The 26,288-nt window shown below is 47.1% G+C and overlaps 1 protein-coding gene and 1 long non-coding RNA gene across 2 annotated transcripts in view; one reads left to right on the forward strand and one right to left on the reverse strand.

Moving 5' to 3' along the window:
* Window positions 1-488: 488 nt before the first annotated feature.
* Window positions 489-10,958, reverse strand: LOC137853927 (uncharacterized). The gene is made up of 2 exons (XR_011094837.1): window positions 7,939-10,958; window positions 489-6,859 (listed from the first exon to the last, which is right to left on the reverse strand). It is a non-coding gene; the product is annotated as an uncharacterized lncRNA (long non-coding RNA).
* Window positions 10,959-11,088: 130 nt separating this feature from the next.
* EGLN1 (egl-9 family hypoxia inducible factor 1) overlaps window positions 11,089-26,288 on the forward strand; it is a 34,035-nt gene continuing 18,835 nt past the window's right edge. Inside the window, exon 1 of the mRNA XM_068676791.1 lies at window positions 11,089-12,347. Coding sequence (XP_068532892.1) covers window positions 11,415-12,347 — 933 coding nt within the window. The 5' untranslated portion in view covers window positions 11,089-11,414. The remainder of the gene's footprint in view (window positions 12,348-26,288) is intronic.

Genomic DNA, 26,288 nt, shown 5'->3' on the forward strand with positions numbered 1-26,288 from the left:
GGAAGGAGTTGTTTCGATGCTGCTTTAAATGCTGGGATGTTGACTGCCGGGCGTTGGCAATGGAAAGGAGAAATCCTCTCCTCACTCACGTAGTAGTGTCCTGCGGTACGGACTGGTTTGGGTTTGAGTTAATGAGAGCAAACATCTGAATTGGTAGGTTCTCGCCTCTTCCTTCCTTCTCGAGCACTCTCAAACCAGGATGCCACACGCTCAAACCAAACCGCTTCCTTGCGAGCATCTGCGCTACAGCAGCTTATGAAATTCAGATGTGCAGAATCACTTTCTCCAGGTACCCTGGTGCACAGCAGCAAGGTACTCTGACAAGGGATCTGAGGGAATCCAGTGTTTGCTTCTTTGGACAGGCAAGAACCTTATTCTTAAATCCCGAATAAGATGATTATCAAGGGGGTGTTTGTGCCCATTCTTGTTTGGGGGGACTCTCCTTTCCCTTTGCTGCCATGACTCATTAAACTCGTTAAACCAGAGTATGCTAAGCAGGAGAAGATTTAATTACACAGCAGTTGCAGGACAGTGATGGAATTTCTGTTTGACAGGCAAGGACGGCTCGATCTCCGGAGCTGTTTAGGTGTCAGCGTAGCCAACTCCATCTGTAAGGCTGGGCAAGCTGTACCAGGCACTGAACCAGCAAGGAAGAAGGTGAAATACGTGCCAGGAACAGGCTCAGGACACCGGTGGTTTGCATAAACAGACCGAAAATGTGCCTGTCGTGGCTGCGTCTGGGTCGCCGCGAGGAAACATTATCTGGTGAACCAACAGCCTCACGCTGCACGGTGACCTAGATAGGAAATACGATGCAGGGAGGGAGCCGGTGAGCCGGTGCGCTGCTGTAACACACGTATCAGGTTATTTGCTGTTGCTTTTATCTGGCCATAAGAGTTTAATAGTCAATAAACCACTTGGAAGCAAGTCCTGGCCGCTCCCTTCCTTCTCAGGCACTCTCCTGATGACAGAGTGTGCAGCCAGACAAACTTCTGAGCAGCGCGCTGCAGCGCTGAGCAAAGCAGTAACAAAATATTCTGACAACCACGCACGGTGCACATGGCAGCTACGTGTGTACCGCTTAAAAAGTACAGCCTTAAGGTTGCTGTGAAGCTGCTCGGAGGGATTACACCAACCTGAGGGCGACTGCTCTTCTGTGCATGTAAGCAGGTTTGTTTATGTAAACTCTTCCCACTCTGGCATCTGAGATCCCAGCAGACAAGGAACCACACATCTTGAGAAAGGCAGAAAACCGGGACTCAGAGGCTGTGTCCTGGAACACCTCCTCTCACAAGACGCGTGGGCTCACCCGAACCCCTCAGTATGCATAATCCAGACGTTTGTTAAGATGTAGGCCTTCAGCAGTGCCAAGTGTTCCCAGAAAAAGCAGCCTAGCTTCAGGTAAGCAGGCTAGGGTCGTTTTGAATCAAAAAGCAAAGGGAATGGGTTTGGAGCTCATGCACACTACTACATGAAATCCCTTCCACTTTTTTGTTTTATCGCGGTGTATTTAAAAGCCACAAACACAACCAACTTTTCTGTGATCAGTTGTTTTTTTCCCTTTGTGATTTACCATTTAATTAGTATACATCATACACTCCAGCACATGTAAGATCAGATGGTTCTGCTCTCAAAACTCCACCATAAAACCTTAGCACACCGAGAGAAGTACAGTTCTCACACAGACAGCACATCTCCCATGCCTGTAGAGAAGCTGTATCTGGATGATGCTCTGAGGAAGGCAGAAGGATGACAATCTTGCAGGGCAATGGCTCAGTGCTCCTACATTACCATTTCAATTTTATAACAACAGAATAAAGATCTCCTTTAATGCTGACACTCTGCTGGCAGGAAGAAAAAAGGTTTAAAGATTGTGGATCAAAGGTTTTTGGGCTCAAATACTAATTTACCTACAGCCTAATTTGCTCAATATGCAGTCTGTGAGCAGGCAAATGATTTTTCATTTTTCATTCTTCTGTAGCCAGCACATTGTCTCCCAAATTAGCGATGTTGGTTCCAAAATATGCATTTTCTCAAAGTCAACCCTCTTTCCTACATGTATATTTTCAGATTTTCCCCCCACATAATTGAACAGATAATAGAGAATTCCTCTTTCAATTGCATAACAGAGATATTGATATTTCCATGATGCAGAGGTGTCAGAAGTCAGACTCAAGTTTTATTTTTCAATCACATTTTTAAAGTTACTTCTTTTGAAAATACTACGTGAAGCTTGACCCCAACCAATTTTTGTCCCCACTGAAGCTGTAGATAAATCTTGGAAGACGTAGTGTGACTAACTTGTGTAAGACAACACTTTTTAATCTGCTGTCCCAGTAAAGAAACCTATGTCGATGAAAACGGGTAGGACCTTTTTTTTTTTTTCTTGTTTCTGTAGCAGTCAGCTGGTAGCTTTTGATATTTACATATTTTTTAGACACAAAGCTTCAAGTGTTTTGCTCTTAGAACTTACTCTAGAGTTACATTTGTGGTTAGCCTGTCGCAGTATTATCACACACACGTGACAGTCCATCTGAGCAATTAAAAAAAATCTACATGGTAATTAACGCAGTAGGGAAAGCTACATAACTCTTGCAGCATTTATTGCTATTTTCATTGACCCCAGTGAAAGCAGTCCTCTGTTTATTCTGAATAGTGAAAGATGCCTTCTCCTCTTCAGGAGGGCTTCTTGACCACTGGATCCGTATGAGAGGAAAGGAACTGCTGGTTCTGAACTCCCCCTGCACAGGACAAGCCAGTCTTGCCCTACCTATGCCCATGGTGTAAAATTGCCTTCAGTGCCAAGAAGGTTCACACAGGGAGAAATCATCGGTGCAGCAGCTTCTGTGTAGGACCTAAGGGAATTTCTCTCCTTTTTGAAAGGCTTTTGGGAAGAGCCTTCTGATCCCAATGATTCCCAGTTCTCCTCCCCACCTGCCAGCAGACCTCATCTTTGACATGAAGAGGGCCTGCTCCCGGCGCCAGTTCCACCACAAGGCTCTGTAACACCCCGTCTGCTGCCTCCATGGGAGCGCAGCGCTGAGCCGCGGCACGGCGTTGCAAAACCTCCTTGGGGATGAAGACCTCCTCTATTTATAGACCGCTGATGAGGCTAGATGAGTGTTTCCAGAGAGCGTTCTGGAAGGGCTCCCGTCTGGCTGTGCTGAAGGCTGACCAAGGGAAACTAGTTTGCTACCTTGCTTCACAGCTTTGCCCTGCAAGGAGCATTCGCTAGACCTCTGCAGTGAAATATTCAGTGCATGAGGCAAGCATTCGGTGTTACGCATTGGCATTTATGAACCTTCAAAGATGTTTTCTTCCTTACATGCCTCTTCCGTATCTGGATCACAAATGCAAAATCGTACCCTCTAACACGACCCCACATTTGCAATTAATTTTTATTTTAGGTCTGTGATTCAGTGCTGTCTTAAGATAATATAGAGCGAGAATTTTTAGCTTCCTACTGTAGCTTTTTCTGAAAAAGATTCAGTCTCTTGAGGCTGATATTTTTAAATCAAATATAAAGTTCAATTAAAAAAAAATGCAGTGCAAAATGTTGCTCTACAAAGATATGATTTAGCGTTTCTTTTACTCGTGACATATGAAATGAGGAATATTGCTTAAAATAGGGGAGAAATGGTCACCCTAGTTAAAATAAGGTGAGGAGCAGGCTGGATGTGCAGAGCAGGCATATCCACAGACACAGAAGCCTTTGTGTGTATATGAGCTGGCCACGTTTGGCCTCCCACATTGATAAGTTGCTGTTTGTTTAAAAGAAAAAATGAAAATGAAAGCCCTTAACTACTCCTGCCCACAGCACGTGGCTTTTATTGGAGGCTCTGTTTGCACAAGGGAGGTGTTTTGCCTCCCACCCAAATTTTGACAATGCTTACGATTTGGTAAATAGGTGAGGACAGTCGCTATCTATTCTTTGCCTGTTCCCTCCAGTCCAATCTCCATCTATATCCTAGAGCGAGGAAACTGTAATCAGAGGAACCCTTCTAGGAATCTCATTTAATGAAAACTCCTAAACGAGGCCCTAGCACTGGACGTGGCCTGAAATTAAAAACAAAGCAAAACAAACTTAAAATATAAACCAACCCAACAACCAGAAGAAAGAATAATGCCTGGGAGAAAACGTAAGCCTGATAAAACAGTAAGGAAAAAAGTGAAACCTGCCCCCTGCAAAGATAAGCATTATCGTCTTCCATTGCGCTGTGGGTGGATGAAGAATGTGCAAATTGCTTGCTGACCTGTTTTTAGCTTCTGCATGAAAATAAAAGGCCATTTCTTCTACTACCAATAAATGCCACCTTATCTCCAGGTCACTAATTAGCTAGCTGGGTGAGCAAGGAACAGGTTCAGGGGTAATACTTCTGGCAGTGACAAAACAATGCAGCGTGATAGAAAGGCTCAGACGCGCCCCAGCCCTAATTACGGCTCTGTAACACACACTACTGCTCCAAGAGAAAACCCAAGATGTTAATAATTCATATTCAGCCGTGTGTTTGCAGGAACTCCTGTTAAGTTTAATGTTCCGGGACCTGGTATTTAGGTAGCACTTTGTATAAATACACACAATTTCAACGTCATGTTTTCCTAGTCACTAACAGCACCATGACCATTGACAGAGATGAAATGAATAGTGCCAATTTAGATTGTGCAGGGGGAGAGCAACATATGTTCATAGAAATATATGAATTTAAATTACTACACATCCACTGTACTCTTGTTTTAGTAAATACCTGTTCTTGTTATAAGTTAAGTTGCTCGGGAAGTACTTTAAAACATGCTGAAATTTCCTACCTTGATATTGGACTTGGAGTATGTGCACCGAGGGTTGTGCTTGTTAGCAGAGGAGACAAGGAGATGTCGAAGCACCAACATATTCAGTATTTATCAGGATCACAATTTTTAATACCGTATTTGTTCAGTTCTAAAATCTTAAGAACTATTTTAATCAACAGACAGAACCTCTCAACTGCTAAAATCTGAAGGATAACCTGTAAAATGACCTGTAAAAGTCCTTGGCACACTGTTCACAGAGCCAAAAGCACAAGGCACCTCTCCCCACATCCTCAGACAGACGAATGGGCCAATGCCAGCCATTGCCATGTCCTAGTATATCACAACACCCTGCAATTTGGGCCCGCTGATTCTCTCCGTACAGTTTGAACAGGTCACCTGGAAAGCCTTCCCTCTGTTAGGGACGGAGTGGAAATGGGTCAAGTTATATAATACGAAGTAAATAAGGGTGAAGTTTCATGACACGGCTGAGTCAGCTTACTGTTCTGACTTGGGTGGTCCTGCTTTTCCCTCCCTGACTCCTGGCCCTGCTGGTCCACACCCTCTCTTGCACCACATCAAACCACACGGTAAGCCGATCCAACTTGTTAATCCAACAGAAAACTATTCTCTTGAACTGACTCACCAAAGGGCTAGACAAGCGTGGTGCTAAAGTAAGGCAGGGTGAAGGAAGATGCTGCTGGAAGCAGCCTCTTTTGGTGGGCAGCTGCTCAACACCATGACTTAAATTTGCCCAAACTAAAGACGATGTTGCAGGAGGGCACAGGAGGAGCACTGACAGCAAATGGAATGGCAAGTCTGTGTCTTTGGAAAGGGTGGAAAGCAAGAAAAGGCATCAGTAAGCCCTTGGGATAGGGGGAACAGCGAGGAGGGCAATGTGGGAGAGCAATAGGACATCCTGACAATGCATCAGAGAGGCCCCAGGCAGTCCTGGGACAAGGGGAAACAGAGTGCAGGAGAACAAAGTCTGAGCTGTGCTGAGTTCACCTACATTGGGAGGACTCTTCAGGGTTCAGGCTCGCAATGCTCATGCACGTGAACACGTATGTAGGCAGCCCTGGCAAAGGTGAGCTCTTCAGGACAGATGTGCAAGCCTGATAGTTTTAACAAAACATCAACTATTATATCATATTCCCATTGTTCGAGACAAGGGGGAGGACACCATTGTTCACTTAGAAAACAAACAAAAATGAAGCTTGCCCCCGTTCTTCTCACTAAATTGCCTCATAAAAAGAAAAAAATCAGAACCCAAAGTCTGTTGAGGAATAACACTTCAATAGTTGGCGTTATCAGTTCAAGAACTCCCTCACTATTGTCTTTTCCTTCCTCTCTTAAATTGCCGAGGCAGGTTTCTCCTCTCAGAGCAGCAAGTGTCCTAAGCTTTTTCTTGGAATCTCTCTTGCTAGTACAACTGCCTTCACAAGAAAAAGACATCGAGGATATCAAAAATTGTGCTAGCCAGCTGGAGAAAGGGAAAAGAACCTGCATCTCCACCCAGAGATAAAATGTCCAGTCCTTTAATAAACCACATCTTTGTAGCTCCAGGGACAGTTCTTGAGGTCCTCTGTTGTGCTCTGGATAATAGTTTCTAGGCAATCTGGAGAAAAATATGGAGACTGTAATAGCAGGATATATCGTAACCCACGAGCTGAGGCTCCCTGGGTCTCCCCAGGTGCACAAAGCCAACTGCCCTTCTTGCCCACACCCCAGGGCGTCCCTGTTCCCTTTCCCAAGTACAAGGCAAGGCTCTGGCAGAAGAGAGAACTACGTGCCTGGCAGCTGGAAGAGGAGGAAAGAGAAAATATGATGTGCAATAAATCAGGTACACACACAAAATAAGCAGGGCAGGCCGCCACACCATCCAAATGCTGCTCTGCATTGTTTCCACCGTGATGATCTTTCAGCATGTCACGATGCTGAGCCGTGATGACACGGGGCCAGGAAGCACAGATCAGCTGCACAGTAAAAAGGTCATGTAATGGCTGTGGCCCTCTGAAACACCGAAGAGACTTTCTTTACCTCCGAGCCCCTTGTTCCAAGCTAGAAGACGTGTCTGTGTCAAAATAGAGAACAACTTGTGGAGCAGTTAAGATAAATATGACCTACATGAGCTCTGTTTTCAAAACAGCTTATCGCTGTATCAGAGCCTAGATTTCAAATAGCGTTTAAAAAATGTTCTTTAGAAGTAACTTTCTGTCCATAACAGGGCTTTAAGCACCCCGAGGGCCTGCTGGCTTGCTTAAGTTAGAGGCCAAAAATGTACATAATTGTCAATCTTTAGCAAGACAGGGAGTTCTTTTCTAACCAGAGCCAGAAATACTCCCTCTGGAGAAACCTCACAAACAATGTGGAAAAAGCTTTTGAACTTCTCATGGTACAAATTTTAAAATGAAGACAAGACTGGAATAAGTCAGTCTTGAGCCTTTCCTAAGCTCTGCTGCACTGCCGTAGCTTTACAGAAATAGATGTCTCGTAGCAGCATCTCCAGAAGAAAAAAAAAGAGAGAAAAGAACATTGTCTTATACTGTAACTCACTACTGTAACTCTCTTTTATTTAAATATGAATACAATTATTAAAGCAGTCAACCATCTTAATCTGCATAAATCTCTCTTGATCAACCCCAACTGTATTTTTGGTGTAATAAACAGGCTACATTCCCAGAGAAGCAAATGCATATCATTTCAGACAGATTCAGGGACAGCAAAAACAATTTCGGCTGAAGAGCCTGGAGGAATCCCGCAGCATTAAACACTGAGCTATTCAAGTTTACACAAAGTAATTGAGAATACTTCTCCTTATAATTTAGCCCAACCCTTATAATCTCAGATTATAATGAAAGGTGTTTTTTTTTCCTTTCAACATTACAACATTATGATATTCAGTGATAAACAACCAAATTATTTCATTAATTTCAGAAAAAAAAAAATAATTGAGGGAGACTCTGCGATGGTGTCAACAAGCAAAAGGCAGGGTGCAACGTGGCCCAGAGTACTGAGGATTAATCCCAGGGCTGTGAGCCCGACCTTGTGTTGTCCTAGAGGCCGTGTGCCACCTTACACGGTGCTGAGCAGCGTGTGTACGGTGCAGGACAGTGCAGGAGTACCTGGTACTCCGCGTGTAGGGGACAGTACCTGCAAGAGCAGAGCATCGAGCCCTCGGTGTATCAGAGCCTGGGTTGGCCACAGAGCGCCTTGACGTGTCCCAGCTGTCACAGAAGGAAACCAGGTGTGCTCTTCTGCAGGGGTCAGAGCCAGGCAGCAGCCTGTGTGCTCCGCATCAGCACGACTGGATGAACCCTTCCCGGCTCTGCAGAAACGGGGGCAATGTTTGAGAGGTGAATAAACCACGCTAACCCTTTGAGTGCCTCGGAAAAAGAGCGTGCGTTCAGCAGAGGAGCACCTGCATGGCCTCGTGGATGTTCTTTGTACAGCGTGTCCTGATTAGAAAGGAAGCGAGCTTAGCGGAGAATCCAACTGAGACAAACAGTTCTCTGGTTTTATTTGGAAAAGCTGCAAACCTGTTACAGTTCACTTGCTAGTATGAAAGCTAGCCTGAAAAATGCCACTGCCGAGATCAATGAATAATGGCTTACGTGGAATAAGGGCAGCCAGGCTGAAGAACACAGTGGAGTGGTCTGGGGGGGGGGAAAGAGCAAATGCTATAGGTCCACCAGTCCTAAATACGAACTGTGACACCGTCACAGCAAAACTATCTGAAAATGGGATGTATTTTACTTTATTTCTAAGCTGCTTTTGTTCTGTGAATCCAACGCCTGTAATCTTGCTGTTTTGCATTCCCCCCTTCCCCTGGGCTTCAAAGATTCTTTTTGGTTGCTTGTACAACCTTACCACTGCAGTACTCCAACTATATAAAACACATGTAAGGATAGATAAATGCACCTATTATTACTACTTAACGAAAACAGGAAAGTTATTCATTGACCAGCCTATTTTTTTTAGGCATTTCTAATAAACACATCAGATCTGTATCTAAGTGGTGATAAAAAAAAATAATAAAAAAAAACAACTCTGACCTTGCAATAAGTTTATCCCACATCCTCCTCCTCATGACTGGTACAACTTTAGAGACTTTTTATCTGCATTCTCTGTGAATCGATCATGTCTCATCACTGCCCGGTAACCCTTCAAGCTCATTTCCAGCACCCACTGGCACACACAAGAAATTAGCTCTCTTGGAAACGCCAAGCTAGGGAGCCAGTGGAGAGCAACTCACAGGAAAGAGAGGAGGCAGTACCCTCCCCCTCCGTTTTGGCAACCATCGTGTTGGTCATTTTGCTTTGTATACTGTATGTTCCTTTCTGTCATGCTCTGCCCTTATGCTGTCTTTTAAGGAACAAGCTCTCTGGCAATGAATAGAGTCTTTATATGCTTGGAAAACATTTCTAGCACGTTGTAGACACAATTGTGATATAAATAGTCATTGTTTTCAGAATTTCCCTACCACCGCTCTTTTCTTCAGTTTTGTCACTGGAGCACAACCTCTATGGAATTGTTTTGTGCCCCTGGTGAAGTGCTATAACCATAAAATACGGCAAATGTTTTGTGTATTTGAAAATGGATTTTGTTGATCTTGTTTTGTTTTTTTCTGTTGACCACGCTGGGAACACAGTAGTACATCAAGACAGCCTGAAGTAGTTCAGCACATTAGTAACCGTAAAAATTAAGACCAAGACCTTTAATTGCATCCCAAAAGACATGTGGGAAAGAGGGAAAGAACAAAGGAGTTTTTAAGTCAAATTTGCCCACGAATTAATAACTATCATTTGGTTTTAGCCAGACACCATATTCGTACCTTGGTCCTTTTCTTATTTGTTTCATGGTTGGACTACCGGGCTCTGAGCCTGTGACTTTCATCTCCATTATGTTTGCCAAAGGAGTACACAACAAACACAAATGGTTTTTAACTCTTCAGTTTCTCCCTGACATTGTTTGCATTTCTGAAGTTTTTGAAAATAACAGGCTTGACTCTTTCCTCATTTAGCCTGGTTTAACGATGCTCTACGTCCAAAGAATTCAGCTTTGAATTCAGTATTAATCTCAGCTTAAAGCACGCTAGAGGAATGCCTAGTATTTCTGACCTACCTCATATTGCTGTAGTCAGTGAACAACTGCCATTAAGCCTAGATTAAAAATCTGTCCCCTTTATGCTCTGGACTTAAAACATGGTTTTAAACTACTTCCTTCTGCCTCTACCATTATACTTTCCTCCCTTTAAGAGCCACGAACACAGAAATTACTAACCTGTGACTCTGTTTTCAGTTCCCAGCTTTTCCAGTTCCTTCAGCTTTTCTTTATTTTAACTTCAGCCTTGGCACTTGCTGATCACATTCAGGAGATTTCATGGCCATGACACGACCTTGTCCTCTCAGTCCTCCTTTTGCCTTCCTCATAATTCACCCTGTTTTTCCTTCCCTTTTTCTGTGTGTGTACCACAGGCATTTGCAGCCTTGGCACACTTTGCTTCTGCTTTGACATCCTTCACGTAGCACACGCAGTGTCCAACGCCCCTCTAAGGCCTACTGATACGTCAGCTCATTTTAAACCTGGTTCTCTATAGAGAGATGGTGAGAACGAGCCGTATCGATAGCGTGAATGTAGCCATCTTACGGGACTATATTACAGTCTTAGGCCTCACGACAGCCTGTGAGGAGGGAAAGTGTTGGTATTTCTGTTTGAGAGGTGAAGAAAGATGGATTTGTCCTAAGTCACATGAAAGCCTGTGGCAACGTAGAGGTAGAAAGCCCAAGCCACTCATCTTGGGTTACCAACCAGACGGCTAACCTCACCTTTCTCCCTCCGAATCTAGATATTGCTCATTTCTTTGACTCTTTTTGGATTTTAGGATGGATTTCTGACCAGAAAGGCGGTGTGCACCAGCTGGGGGCTGCTGCCTCTCCCCCAGGCAAACCCATGGAAGGAGCGCTTCTGGGCTGCTCACCGGCTGCCTCTGAGGGGCACCACGGCCACCCCAGCCGCCCGGGAGGCGTCGTGGCGGGCACCAGGCGGGGACACTTTGGGGCAGAGAGCTGCGACAACCCCCTCCCGTCCTAAATCCCCCCTCCTCAGAGCCGGGCTCCCCCGCCCTGCCCGGCTCCGCCCGCCCGGCCGCCGCGGCCCCGCCCGCCTGACGCGCCCGCGGCGCTGTGGGGCTGGAAGTGGCGTACGTGCGGAGCGGGCCGCGAGTGTGGCGCCTCCTCCTCGCCCCGACACAGCGCCGGGCGGCCGGAGGAGAAGGAGGAGGGAGGAGAAGGAGGAGGAGGAGGAGGAGGCGGCAGCCGGCGGGCAGCGAGCGGCGCCCCCCGCCCCGCACCGCGCCACCCGCCCGGCCGGCGATGAGGCGGCGCTAGCGGCGATCGCGCCGCACGGGAGGGAGGAGGAGGAGGAGGAGGCAGGCGCCGGGGGGGGCCCCCGCGGCAGCCCCGCGCCTCGGCCGCCCCGAAGGAGGCCGCGGGCCGGCGGGGGCCGCGGCGGCGCCGGGCGGCCATGATGCAGTGAGCGCTGCCTCCCCGCGCGGCCGGCCGGGGGCCCGCCTTAGCGCCGCGGCCGCCCGCCTCCTTACATAACCCCGAGCAGCGCAGCGCAGCGCCATGGCGAATGACAGCGGCGGCGGGGCCGGACAGGGCGGCGGCGGCGGCGGCGGCGGAGGTGGCGGCGGCGGCGAGAGCAGCAGCGGGAGCAGCAGCAGCAGCAGCAGCAGCGAGAGGGACCGGCAGTACTGCGAGCTGTGCGGGAAGATGGAGAACCTGCTGCGCTGCGGGCGCTGCCGCAGCTCCTTCTACTGCAGCAAGGAGCACCAGCGCCAGGACTGGAAGAAGCACAAGCTCATCTGCCGCGGCGGGGGCACGGCGGCGGCGGCGGCAGCAGCGGCAGCCGCAGCAGGGGGCGCTGCCGAGCCCCGCGCGGGGCTCCCCCCGCCGCAGCGGGCTCACGGCGCGGGGGGCGGCGGCCGCCCGGGGGGGGCAGCGGCGGCGGCGGCCCCCGGCAGCGAGGCTCCCGGCGAGGCCGCCCCGCTCAGCCACAACCACGTCGGCGGGGCCGCCGCTGCCGCGGGGGGGGAGGCGGAGGCGGCGTCGGCGGTGCCGGGCGGGGAGGCGGTGCTGCTGTACCGGGACAAGTCGAACCTGTACCCGGGCGGCGGGCAGGCGGGGCCCGGCGGGGCCGCGCTGCGCCCCAACGGGCAGACCAAGTCGCTGGTGCCGCAGCGGCTGGCGCTGGAGTACATCGTGCCCTGCATGAACAAGCACGGCATCTGCGTGGTGGACGACTTCCTGGGCAAGGAGCTGGGCGGGCGGGTGGCCCAGGAGGTGCGGGCGCTGCACCACACCGGCCGCTTCACCGACGGGCAGCTGGTGAGCCAGAAGAGCGACTCGTCCAAGGACATCCGCGGCGACAAGATCACCTGGGTGGAGGGCAAGGAGCCGGGCTGCCAGACCATCCGCCTGCTGATGAACAGCATGGACGATCTGATCCGCCACTGCAACGGCAAGCTGGGCAACTACCACATCAACGGCAGGACGAAAGTGAGTGGGGCGCGGGGGGCAGGGGGCCTCCCCCTGAACTGTGGGGTTGGAAAATAACACAAATAACAACACAAATAACACAAACCCGAAAGCAGCAAACCCGCAGAGTCCCGAAAACGCGGCCCAGGCGGTGCTGGAGCTGCTCTGGGTGTTCCCAAGATCTTCGCACGCTTTTCATGTTATTTCATTTTATTATTTTTTTTCCTGCCCAAATCATTTATTTTTTTTTTCTCTCTGCCGCCGTGTCTTGAGGCTTTCTCCGAAAGCCAGTCAAGCTCGCCCATTGTGCCGGGCTGATTTGCAATTCTCCCCGAGCCCTTGAAAATGAAATTCACACCCCGGGTAGAAAGGCCCGGCGATGAATATTCATCAGGAGCTTTTCACTTTTTTAAAAAAGGGGACGGGGAAAGGGAAGGGGGGGGAGAGAGAAGCCCTGCACGCTTTGCTGCTGCCCCCGGTGCAGCAGAAGGGAGGCAGTGAGCTGCCCAGCGCCGGGGCCAGCCACAGGCAGGCTGTTGTTGCTGCAGCTGCAGGACCTCAGCTGCTGGGGAGAGCCTGGCAGGGAGGAGAGAAGGAACAGCCCCGGGTTTGTGCTGGGTGCGCTAAATCCCAGCTCCTCCGATACAGAAAGTGGGTGGGAATTTCCTTTTTCTTGTGCTTTTTTTTTTTTTTTTTTTCTTCCTTTTTGAAACGAGGTCTTTGTGTACCTCTGGTTGAACCGGTACTGTGCTAAAGCTCTCAGCAGGGACGTGGTCTGGATTTTCCCCCCCACACCCGCGTTAGCTTGGATTTTTTTAAGCCAATTTATCTTGCAGACGGCTCTAAATCTCTTTAAGGCCCCAGCGCTTGAAACTTGCGCTCTAAAAATATCTGTGGCTTTACTGGGTTTCAGTTTTGTGCAGGAAAGAGGAATACAGCTTCTGTTTCCATCTGCAGCGGTATGCTTCTGTAAATGATACGTGCCAGGGCTTTACAAAAGGGCTTTTGGCATTGTAATGCCGGATCACGCGTGTGATTCCTGAGCTGCTGCATCTTGCCTTTCTCAGTGGTGACTGATGCTTTTGCTAATTGTCAAAGAATGTCTGTGGATGGGGATGAATCCCTCCGTACAGACAGCTCAGTGTTTTTCTGGGGTGACGGTAAAGTGATGAAGGTTGTTTAGCACTGCTTGGCTTTCGGACACTGCTGAAATCCCCGTGTATTTCAGGGATCAGAACAGGTGCAGTCCTTTGCTCAGCGGTACAGAAATGCTTCACTTTGTCTTCTCGTGTTCCCTTGATCTTCTCCCAGCAAAGCCAGAGCTTGTAGCATGCTGCTGGGTTTGTCAGCATCGGTTCATCAAGTCCGCAAGGACAGCAGCAGTGTGGTGGCCTTCACCTTCTCTCCTTCTGCTGTGCCTTTCCCCTGCCCTTGCTGTCACTGCACGTTTAGGCCAAGGGCTGTGGCAGGGGGCAGCAGTCTGTCAGCCCAAACTTCTTCCACGTGTCCCTTCAGAGCTCCTGGCCCTCTGTAGGGGGCTGGAGGAAGAGGAGTAAAAGTGGAGACACCTGTGGGTTACCTGAAGTCATTTTTTGTCTTTGCTTCTCACCTCACCCCTGCTTTTTCTGGATCTGGGTTTGATTGCGTTCCTGCAGGAGCTGCAGTGTACGTGGGTGTTATTCTTAGCAGTACGGAGGAGTATGCCGTGGAGATGCTGTAATAGCCACAACAGGTTACTCTGGACCTTTTCTGTTGGTGCACTTTGCGTGGTGAGCTGCTCGGTTCATTTAGCCAAATACAGCCCATTTCTAAATTTTTATGAATATGTGGGATTTTGCCACTCACAGCAACATTTTTTTTTTTAAATGAATGGTCCACGTGTAATCTTTATTCTTACTGGTGTTACTTCAAGCGATAGGACCAAAATGGACAGAAACATAGCACGCACTGACTAAGCTCTACCTAATAATTTACTGCTCCTGCACGTAAATATTGCAATAACCCTGTGGTTCACTGAGCTGGTGCGTGGAGAACTTAGCGTACTGTTTCACTGAGGGCACTAAATAAGCCAGCTGGCAGTGTCACTGGTGAGACTGGTAATTCACAAGCACCCGAACCAGCAGAAATCCAGCCCCTGGGGCCCCCCTGCTGTCTCTGAAGGCAGGGGTTAGGGCAGTAGGGGTTTGGGGGCAGCATGGTGCAAGCCCTCTGCGGTTGGGTGCCTCGTGCAATTGGGGACAGGCATTTTTTTAAGTGTAACTTTTTTTTTGTTATTATTTTATTAGAATTCTGTATGTAAAACAAACAAAACCAAAGCAAAACACGCTTGCAGCCTGCTTTTTAAAATACTTTTGTTGTGTTCACTGCAGTGTCTTGGAAAACTAGCTTTGTTTTCAGGCGTTGTGCAAAGGTTGGCATTATGACCTAGGAGTCACAAGAGTGAATCTTCAGCCTTTACCAGATCTAGTTCGAGCTCTGTAAACAAGCATACCCTATCAGAGGGAATGAATCAGAAATGCATCCACGCCACAGTGCGCTGAAATTCCTATCCTCTTTCTGGACTGAGCATTCAAAAGCATTTCTGTTAACTAAATAAACCTGTGAAGAGTTCTGTTCTCCAAGCTTCAGCTGGCAGCTGGGCACTTTCACAGGAATGGATGGATTGTTGGCCAAAGGTTTTAATGACGCTGTTGATCATGGGTTGTTTTTGACTGTGGGGGAAAAACAGCTGTGGATAAAATGCAAGAGATGATACGTAGGTTATAATTGCACCTTTAGCTAAGGCTCGACTTCTGTACCTGTGAGCATTAGGGCCTTGAACTTGCCATTGCTTATACTGATTCTAGGTATGATGTATATGAAAGGGGAAAAGAAGCAGCTCTTAGTCTACACCCTCCACTCTCAGCCTGTAAAAGTGTCTGTGGGGGGAAAAGCTACTTGTTTCAATGACATTTATTTTAGTTTAAACTGATGCACGTTTTCCAGTGCTAGTCTTGAAGGTAGAGGACACCAAGAAAGGTTAAATGTGAGAAATCTGAAATTATACATTTGCAAACATCTTGTTAGGGATTTTCTCTGGACTAACTGGGCTACCCGAAATTGGTCTGCTTCAAGGGATGTGGCTCAGCCTAGACCAGACCATCAGCAGATTACTCTCCATACCTATTGCTATGCAGATACCTTTCAGCCTGAACTACTTTTGGCATGAGTATACAGTGCAGTCGCAGGTATAACACAATGGCTAACTATTTGCTCATCTCAGAAGGCCTGATTTACTACATTCCTTGCTTTTGTTCTGCTATTCTCTTTCTTTCCAGATTGTGCAGCTTTTTTTTCCCCTAGCAGCACATGGCACGGAGCAGCATACATGAGCTGCACTGTCTTTCCCCCACTTCCTGTTATTACTGGTTTTACTTCTTCCATCTTCTCCCAAAATGTTAACTCTCTCTTTCCTTTCTCTTATCAGTTATCGCACTCGTACGTGCGCATAGTTCTGTTTCCTGCCTGTCCTGTCCTAGATAGCCACTGGAGATAGAAACCTGCTCACCAGAGTCAGGGAGTGAACTACTCCTGAATCTCTCCCAGGTGAGAAGGTTTTTCCTCCATCCCAAGCAGAGGCTGAGGAGGGAGGAAGCTTCATTATTTTATTTTTTGTTTTGTTTTGTTTTGTTACGTGTCTGTCTCCTCTCGTGTGAACTCTGCTGATTATCTAAAACTTCAAGCCTTTTATAAATCAGAAGCTTGCTTCCTTTGCTGGTGTTGCAGCAATATAGGGAGATCGTACCCACAGACAGGGACCCAGTGATCACTGTATAAGCAGGCATCTGATCCATCAACTGTCCGTGCTTCAGCTCCTCCCAACACCACGTCTCCTAACCCTACCCCATGCCTTTTACTGAGAAGAGAGCATGCAGATGGTTTGACAGTCTCTGTTACATTCCTGGAGGCTTTGTGTCATTCCCACCCCTTTGTAACTCAGCAGAAGAGCTGCAACTCAGAGGGCTCGATTTTAATGCCCTCCTGTCTCTACCTGTAGGCCACTGGCACCCACTGCTTCTCAGCCACCAGTGGCTTAAAAATTTGCTCTATAGGCTGCATGTGGTGCAAACCTGCACTCGTGCTTTTTCTTGAAATGGTTGAATTACCCAACTGCTTCTCTCCTATTCTCCCCTCTCCTCTGATCTCAAAATAAACTGACCTGATTGTAACTACCTGAACTGCTGCTTGTGATTTCCTGGGTACTAATAAATTTTCAATGTGATGCCGCATACTAGCGTGTCCTGGAGTTTTCTGAAGACCCAGAGTGCTGTGGATTTGGACTGATCTGACTGTGTCCTGTTAAATTAGCTTCTTTCAGAGTTAGTAATGCTCCTTTAGAAAATAATCCTCTAACAGTGTGCGGATTTCTCACATCCAGCAGTTAGCTTTTCTAGAAACCGTAGAGAAGAGGTTCTCTGCTCTGGACACTTGTGTAGCAGCTTTCCTACAGACACGCTGGCTTAATGTTGCCAAGGATGTAGAAATTTAACCAGGAAGAGGTAATCAGCTGGTACAGCTGAAGCTGCCAGCAGCTGGTGAAGCACTGAATAGGCACCAGGAGGCACAGCTCTGAGTTCTGCAGATGCTGTTTAAAACAGTGTACAGGAAACCCGAGCAGGACTTCTGGATGTTCTTTCCACTAGATCTTGTTCTGCAGAATATCCCAGTGAGTATCTGTGCAGTAGTAAGGCGACAGATGAAGAGGTGGAAATTGAGGGCTCTGCAACCATGCTGGTACCAAAAAGTGCTGACAGCGTGGGGTGAGGGCAGAGAGGGGCACGGGGCTTGGATGCTGCCTGCGTGAGCCCTGGGGAAGCCCAGAGCTGCAGCTGGGCTTCAGCCTGAGGAGCAGCTGTGGAGCAGAGGAGCTTCCCCTCCATTTGCCTATGGCATTTGTAGAGATCGCTCTGTACCCAGAAATAAATTCAATGCAGGAGCAATACAACTTGCTGATCTAACTGGTTCATCGGGCATGCTTGCCTGGGCTAGAGTTTGTCCCTGAGTTGCAGGAAAGAGCAGCTAGCTCTCAGTCTCATCTCTCAGTATTTGCTTGAATTGCTCGAACCAGATAGAGTTTTACAGATTAAGGATTAAGGATTTTTCCTGGCTTAAGGATTTTTCCTGACGGTGTTTTTGTTGGCAGTGGCATTTTCTTCTAGACGCTTGTGCTCTTCAGCAAAGGATTGTGTGGTGACTCACGGATACTCAGGGCGGCCCACAGATCTTACATTCCTGCTGGGGTAGAGCTCTGAGCTGAGTACAGTTTCGTTTTCCAGTCATGTACCAGTGTTTTGGGGCCCAACATGAGCAAATGATCAGCAGCAGCCTGTTATTTCTAAACACAAATGGTGTTCTGACTGAGGAGCAGAGTATCCAGAAAAGATGCTTGTTTATGGCTGGTGAAAATTAAAAGATGGGCATTTCTGAGGCTCTGGGAAGTTCCCACACTTCACTTTGGTGATTGTAACTGTGAAGCGTGGCACAAATACAATGTGTCTGAGGGGGAGGAGTGCTACCTGGGACTCCTCTCAGCGTTTCAGTATCGACATGACCTAGGCTGTAGCCCAGGGAATAATTCAGGCTGGTGCTGCCGGAGAAGTAGTCCCGCTTCTTTGCCAGTACAAGTATTTACATGGCCAGCCTGTGAACTGGTTTGGGGAACCGATCCATCTGAAAAAGTGAACTGGCAAAAGAAGTGCTCCTGGTTCAGTGCTCGGATGTTTGTGCTGGCACGGGGGACTGGCAGATGGTGAGACTTTCTTTCAGCGGCAATGCAAATTTATGCCAGCTTAAAGGATTTGCCAAACTACAGCCTTAGTTTAACACTTAGGGACTGATTATCCCAAAATTTGTTTGTGAAGATTTGAATAACAGTTAAGAAATCTTTGCTTGCTATGTATTTTTTTTTTCTTTCTTAAGCTTTCTTCTCTTTGTTCTCCCATGCTCAGCGTGAGGCTGTTTTTGCCAGCAGAGACGTGTTGTTCTGTCCTCCAGCATCTTCCTTGTGACAGTTTTATGCAGCAGCTTTGCTGGCCTACCCCATGGAACCTGCAGAAGGAAACGTATTTTCTCCACGTGATCCCCCCCCCATCTCTGCCACACACAAACACACACACACAAGGCTTCCAAGCCAGCCAACCTGCTAGCCATGCTCCTTGTGCTCAGCGTTTACCCCTCTCCTTTATCTTGGAGTTTTATTAGCACCAAGGAAGGTCCTGCTCCCTATTTCGGGACAGAGCTGGGCTGGCATCCCCTGTGCTGTGAGCACTCTGCTTCCATCAGCAGCTGCCTGGGGCCGTGCAGCTGCAGTTCGATTTTGAGTTGTTGCTGTTTCAGAGCACCTGTAGCCTTGAGGTTTGGGCACATCGGTGCTTTCCATGCACAGCATTTGTTCCTCTCAGCGGCATCGCTGTTTTCTCACAGTGCTGCTGCTTTGATGTGCCATGCTGCCCTTCCTAGCCACAAGGGGCTCGGTGCAGTTCCACCCCAAAATCAAGCAGGCTGCTCTCCATCTCAGCTCTGCAGCTCGAGAGGAAGAGCTGCCTTCCCTTGCCAGCGCCCTCTGGGGCTGGAATTCTTTGAAAGCTGTGTCCTGCCAAGCCGCGGGGCCGGCCGAGTGCAGCTCTCCTCAAACTTCTTGGTCAGTTGCGTCTGTGACCTTGACTGCGTGTCTGGGAGATGTTTTTCCATTTTCGAGCTCACGCTTAATTTCTGAATAGTTCGCCAGCTGTTTCCTGCAAATAAATCAACAGCATATTATTCTCTTTCATGGTGGTTACCTGCATTCGTGAGGCTTGTGATTAAACTGCGGTGTTTTGCAGTTAATCTCTGACAGCTTTTGGTTTAATCAGCCTAGTTGCTGCTGGAATTTGCTACTTGTTGCCCTCTACTGAGTGTCAGCATGTATATATGTACGTACTTGTATCTGCCAATGAAGCTACAGTTAACCTTACAGCTCAGAGGAAGGCTTTTCTGCTGCACTAGAAAGGAACTTGTTAGATAAAGCAAACAGGTAAGCTGTACAGAGCCATCGGCTTCTTGCTCACCCAGAAACTAGATCAAATTTTTTTTTTTCCTTAAGCTACATGGAGAGCTCTATTACAAATCAGGTTTTATTTTTTGTTTCAAAACTGGTTTTTGGATTGTCTGAGTGGGTTGGTTAGTAAGTTCTTCAGTGGGATGCTGGTGGGATCCCTTTCTCTTGTACCACTGCATTTTGTTCTTGTGTAGTAAGGGAGTGACTGCAGACGATCTAAGGACTGTGAAAATGATATTTTTTTTGGTGTGTTTTTTGTTTTTGTTTTTTGTTTGTTTGTTTTTTGAAATAAACTTATTTTGAATCTATTAATCTAAGTTTTTTAACCACTGGCATGCTTTTTCACACTGCATTAATGAGAGAACGAAAAATCAGAGAACGAAAGCAGTATTTTTAGTGAACAGAGCAGTGGGGTTTGACTTCCCAGCCACTACTAAATGCAGTAGGCATTATTTATGATATCTTTTTTGTCTTTCACACTCGTGACTTCTTCCTTCTGAATGGTGTAAGAAATACCAGCGCTGATCTTTGTGGCCTTTTTCAAAAGTCAGTTGGTGCTCTTTAAATCCTTGTAAACTGTTTCCAGAGATTATTGGTTAGCCATGGCTGATCAAGCACATTTTCAGTGCAGGCTTGTGCCAGAGCTGGTTGGTAAGCTGCAGTCATAAGCGTCAGGTTGAAAGCTAATTCACTCGCTGTTCCAGAACAGCGTCTGTCAAAAATAGAGCAATGCTTTCATGCACGTAACAGCTGCTTGCACTTGAAGACTTTCTTGTTCTTTGGTATTTAACTTGAAATTACTCAAGAGTATTTTTGTTCGTGTATAATGTTATAAATAGGAATTGGGTAGGAATGCGAGTGCCTGCCTGTCTGTATGGTCATTGTGTGTGAATGCAGGGCAGTGATGGATGTGCTGTGTGCACAGCACCCTAACACATACACAAACGCCATACCTGTCGGGTAATTAATGGGGTCTTACAAAAAAAAAAAAAGATTAATTTCTACCCAAGGATTAATTTTACACATTAATTTAGTGTTGGGCCAGCTTGGAGCACACAGTTTGACCATGAGGACCTTCTGAACTCTACAGATGACTTAGTATTTTGAGGAGACGGTGCCACGAGGCCCCAGTGCACTGTGTGAACCTGGAACTGCCTTGCCTTGTTGCAGCAAAACCAGGCGTCATGTTGAAAAGAATACAAAGGTGAATGCACTGAGAGGGTTCAGGAAGCTGGTCTCTGTTTTGGTTGTAATAGGGTGGAGGAATTGGTGATATGATTGTCAGACGACTGTATGAGGTTTTAAGATGCAATGGACCAGCTGAAGGTTTGATATTTTTCTTAATGTTGTTGTGGTTGTTCTTGTTGTTTGTTTGCTTTTCTTCTCATATGAATACATTTAAAATCTCTTTACAGGAAGAGTTTGTATGGTCAATTCACATCATTTTGTTGGTAGCCCTGAAGTCTTGGTGAAGTGTCAGGATGGAGGCTTCTCTGTTGGGCATACTCTTCCTGTAACTTGCTGACCTTGTGGTGTGCTACAGTCTGTTATCTTTGTGCTTACATCATCCAGAAAGCAGCAGATAGGTATCTAGAATCGTCCTGAAGTTACTGATCAAATTAAACCAAAAAATTATAATAATAGAATAACCTGAGTGGTACGGTAATGTGGACTTTAAATTGCTGTAGATCAAAAACTTGGTCCATACCCAGTTTGAGGCAGAAATCCTCATATATTAAAGTTCTCTGCAGCTGTGCACTGTGGAAAAGACAAAGTGATGTAGCACACGAAAGGATTTCAGAGCAGTTTTTAGTTGACTAATAAGGTACTTTTCCTGTCGCTGCTTTCTGTCCTGTTCAGACATCTGCTCAGCGAACTTTTGCCTGTGGGCTCCAGCCTGTGCGAATGGCTTCTGCCGTGTGTGAGGGGCGCTCAGTCGGCGCTCAGCTGAAGGCGTCAGGCCCTCCTGGTTGCTGCTGGTTGCTGCATTGTTGTTCGAGCAGCTGGCACGCAGCCTTGCCACTGTGAGAAAGGAAACTGCGGCCGGTTGATAAGGGCATCTCAAACTGGTTCAGTTTCAGCAGGCATGTGATATGATACGATGCCCCGCGAAACTGATGTTGGCTAATCGTGCCTCTTTGGGGCTTAAACTTGTTAGTGACTCCTTTAGTGAGCATCATCCAGTCAAAAGTACTTTTCTTTGTGATAGTGGGATCACTTTTTCAGGTCATACGGAGAGAGGCTGAGAGAGCTGGGGTGAAGAGAAGTCTCAGGGGGACCAAATCAGTGTGTATAGGTACCTGAGGTGGCCAATATAGAAGATGGAGCCCGGCTCTTCTCAGTTGCGCCCAGTGACAGGGCAAGAGGAAAAGGGCACACGCTGACATGCAAGAAATTACGGTTGTATACAAGAAACTTATTCAATGGGAGCGTGATCCAACAGAGAGATGGACTCCAGTGAGGTTGTGGAGTCTCCTTCCTTGGAGGCCTTCAAAACCCAGGACGACCTGCCCCAGTGACCTGCTCCAAGCAGGGGCTGAACCAGGCCACCTCTGCTGGAGTGAAGTGTCCAGGAGCCCGTCTTCCTGCTGTCATTTGCTTCTTAAAGAAACGTTGCTGGATGTCCAAGTAGAGTATCAGTCTGCAATATTCCTGACTTGGATCCTTTTAGTTATGGAGTTGACCACTTGTGCTGTAGCCTCTACTGCTGCTTCTTTGTGGTTTTCTCTGTGTTAACACTGCTTCATAGCCACCGTAAGCTACAGTCCTCCGCCCTTCCCCCTTGTAACTTCTAGCCAGTTTTTGGCCTCCTGTATTCCCCACGCATGCTGCTGCTGCCCGTGATCCCCTCGAGGCCCAGGGCAGCCAGGATGGAGCCCCTGCCTGGTGAACGGGTAGAGAAGGAGCAGGTGCCGAGAGCGGGGCTGCCCAGCGCGGGTGCAGAGGACGAGGCTGTGCTCAGTTCCTGGGCTCTGCTGGGTGTTCAGCAGTTGCAGACACCCTGCCAGCTGTCCTCCACAAGGACTGCATCGGGGAGATAAGGGCTGCGTGCCTCTCGTGAGGTGCCACTTGACCATCCGTGTCCTATCTCTATCCGTAAATTGAAGCCAGATGGAGTTGTGCTCATCTGAAGGAACTGTTTATATGCAGTCGATGCTAGACCGTCCCTGAGCTGTAGGTTGAAGCTATGAAATTTCCTGTGAAGTGGTTAAAAACAGCCGTTGTTAGCGTTCAGATGCTGGCAGTCCCTTCTGCTCAGATCTTACCCCCTCTCGCGGGCTGAGTAATCTCGTTTCAGGTTCTAGTGCCTTCTCGTGTTCTTCCTTATCAGATGTCTCCTTTCCACACAAGTATGTGAGCTCATCGTACCATTATGCATTTATTGTAATTAATCAGTAATCAGCCTGTAGATAAAGCTTCAAAACACTGACAAAACGATGCTCCTATATATGTCCAGTTTCCAGCAATTCAGGAACTTTCTGAGCCAGAGGTTGCATCTGGACCACTGCTCTTAGTGCGCACAGATGGATGGACATACTTGCTCTGAATTTATGTAATCTTGTTTTAAGAGCCATTTGTACTTTTGGCCTCTGCGACATCCTGTAACAATGAGTCCCACCGTTTGATTAGATGGGGAAGGAACTTCCTTTTGTTTAAAGCCTACAGCCTGATGATTTCCATGTCCTAGAGATTCTTTATTGTGAGAACTCGTTTCCCAGTCGTTTTGTCTTTCATGGCTTTAAGAAGTCTGACACTTGCTTCCATACATTTTTCAGCTGACACTTTTTCCCTCCTAAACTGAAGAATTGTAGGATTCTTTTTAGGATTTCTTCACTTGGGTACTGCTTCGTGCAGTCTGAATGTTGCTATTGCTCTTTTATGCAGCTTTTCTGGTTCTGCTAATCCCCTCTTAAGGTAAGGCAACCAAGATTGCATTGTTAATGTACAAATAAAGCATGAATTTGCATAGTAGCATAATAATGTATTCTGTTTTGTGACACTAGTTGCCTCTGCCGCTGTGCTGAGGTTATATTCTGCCCATATTTACTACATTTTTTTCTAAAGTGATAGTATCCAGCTTACAAGATAACACTGTGTATAAGGCTTTTTTTTTTTTTTTTTTTCCCTTCTGGGGGCATTGACTTGCACTTACTCTTTACTGAATGTTACCTGCCATTTTGTCATCCTGGAGCTTGGTGTCATTCTGTTCTGTGCACCTTTCTGCAGTCGGTGGTAGAAAGGACTCTGCAATGTATTTTCTTTTCTGTATTGCATGTGAACACTGTCAGCCCGCCACTCGCCCCCCTCTTCCCAGGTCATGTGAACAGTACAGACCCCTTAGGGATCCTGGTGGCAGCTGTCATTTTTTTCACTTAATGGAGGTTAGTTTGCTGTGATGAAATTGCTACTGCAATTTACTGTTTTATTGCTATTTGCCTGTTCCAGTATTTTGGAACGCCTTGGGAGTAAGAGCCATACTTAAAGTGCTTTATAACTAAAATTTTCTAATTTTTGCATTAAAGCTAATGCCTTGAGTAAATCTCCATTATAGCTTGGGGAAAATGACAAGTAGTGACTCCCCGAGGCCTCCTAACGCTTGGCACCGGCTCAAGAACAACACAGGAGTTCCTAGACTGGAGTCCTGACTTTGTCATTTTCCTCGGAGAAAACAGAAAACAGGAGTGGTAATTTCTCATGAGCCAAAGGCTAGGCCCAAATTGCATTGTAAGTTATGTCGGTATTAACGAGTTAAGATGGTTTTATTGTTATTTTTTACCCATCTAGAGCTATAATTTTATAAGGGAGCCTTGCAAACCCGGGAAATAAATGCACTTCTGCAGGTCAAGAAGTGTAGATGAAGATACCATCAACTGGCTTTATTTTCAGCTTAATCTTATCCCATCTCCACAGGAATGTTGCAGATGTGCTGTTTCTGGGTTTTACTTTTTGCTGTGTCTTTTTCTCTTTCTGAACACACATCCTGCTACTTGGAAGATACACCCACGGCAAGACAATGCTAGAAACACACGGCCCTTCCTCGGCATTAAGGCTTCAGCTCCTCCAGTTCAATTAGTAATAGCTGCATGGTAAAAACGCCAGAGGAAAAAATAGCCTTTGAGGGAGTGAAAAATCCGAAGCACATTTTTTTCTCAGTTTGGGTACAGCTTTCCAGAGGAAGTGATGGAATTCTTCAGGGACTCAGCGGGGAACAGAATTGGCCGGTGATAGGAAGATGCAGTCCCTGGGAGATTTTCCCCCTTGAAAAAATCCGATACTTCCTTCCCCACCCTCCAGTCTCCTCGATTTCCAGGAAAGGGTTATCTTGGCGTTGGAACCCTAAATTGAGGTTGTCTTTACAGAGGAAGAAAATCCTTGTTTTCTGGAGCAACTTTTAGCAGTCTTTCTGGTAACTGCGTAGCACTGCTTGCTGGTTCTGGGAACAAAATACAATGCTGCCCTTCCCCGCTGCCATGGCTGCTGCTGGCTCCTGGTCAGCACCCTGGGCTGTGTCATTTTCACATGGCATCCCAAGCTCTGTTTTCCTACTTGAGAATTTAGTTTTAGCCATGCTAACTGGTTTCTAAAAACCATTTTATGTGTTACTGCCTATAGGCCTGAATCCAATTTTGCTTATTTTGCCCTACAAAAGCGACGGCTTCCCTGAAGAATTTGTAATTCAGTGTTAGTTCAGTCTTTACATACAGCAGTTCTGTGTGTACCCAGCCTCCAGCAAGAGCTAATTAATTATTTAGAACATGAAGCAAGTCAGCTTCAGCTACAACTAATGGAAGAGGTTTGTTAGGAACACTGCAGTTATCTGCTGTTACAGCACCTGCCACTTGAATTGATTTTTCTTGTTTCTAGTTAGCTTTCTGCAAGGCCACTCTGTGCGAACATTTTATCTGGGAGACAGGTTATGTGAACAGCCTTCTGCATGCAGGGGGTGGGTATGAGCATGACAGCGACTTGCTGTGTGTGTGGTGCCTTTTTTTCTTTTTCCTTTTTTCATTCGCATTTCTGTATGTTAATAGTAACCTCCAGCATCCAAGATGAGTTGTAGTGCCATTGATTAAGGGGCTGGGGGACACAGCGAAGCAATGACAGCTGAGGCTTTCTGGGGTATCTCAGTGGTTAGTGGCAACTCGATTTCATGGGGTTAGTAGCAGGGCAGTCACAATTAAACCCCGTGCTTTGGAAGTTGCTCCCCTTCGTTATCTCAGCGCATGTTTGGCAAGCGCCACCGCGTTCCACGAGTTCTTGCCCCGCTCCTCCTTCTCCTCCTCGTCTTTCCCTTCCGTCATGCTCTAGTTTCAAAATTGCTTTTGCTCTTCTTTGGTTGTATACCCTGGATCAAACAAAGACCTGTAGAGGATGCAAAGTGACGTTCTGGGAGCTGTATTACCGTTGTTATAAAAATATGGGGCCATCGCTACATGTTACCAAAGTTAGTAAATGACCTGGCTGTCTGCAGGAGATTTCCTGAAGTGTTTTCTCCTACTCAGAAACTACTAATCACCAGTGGTGCAAAATAATAGGTGCACGTTTTTAAAGAGCTGTTGCTCGTTTTCAGTAATGATGGAGAAATTTCCTTGTCAAATATGCTCTGTGGCTGAAAGGTTCACTTCTTCCAACCCCGAAATCTGTGTTGGTTGCCTGCTGACTTGGACAGGAAATTTGTTTCTTGTATAGAAATCTGGAGTCCAGTATTCTGCAGAACTGATTGTTGTTTCACTTGTTCCTTAGCTCCTGTGGTACTCAGCATTATTTTCACCCTTCTGGTAATGCTTGTGGCAGTGCTGCTGTTACTTCTGGTAGCTCTTTCTTCATCTTTTTGCTTCATTGTGCACCTTTACAGCAGTAATTTCCACTGCTGTTGCTTAAGATGA

Source organism: Anas acuta, chromosome 3 (genome assembly GCF_963932015.1).
Source record: "Anas acuta chromosome 3, bAnaAcu1.1, whole genome shotgun sequence".
In the NCBI taxonomy this organism is placed as follows: domain Eukaryota; kingdom Metazoa; phylum Chordata; class Aves; order Anseriformes; family Anatidae; genus Anas; species Anas acuta.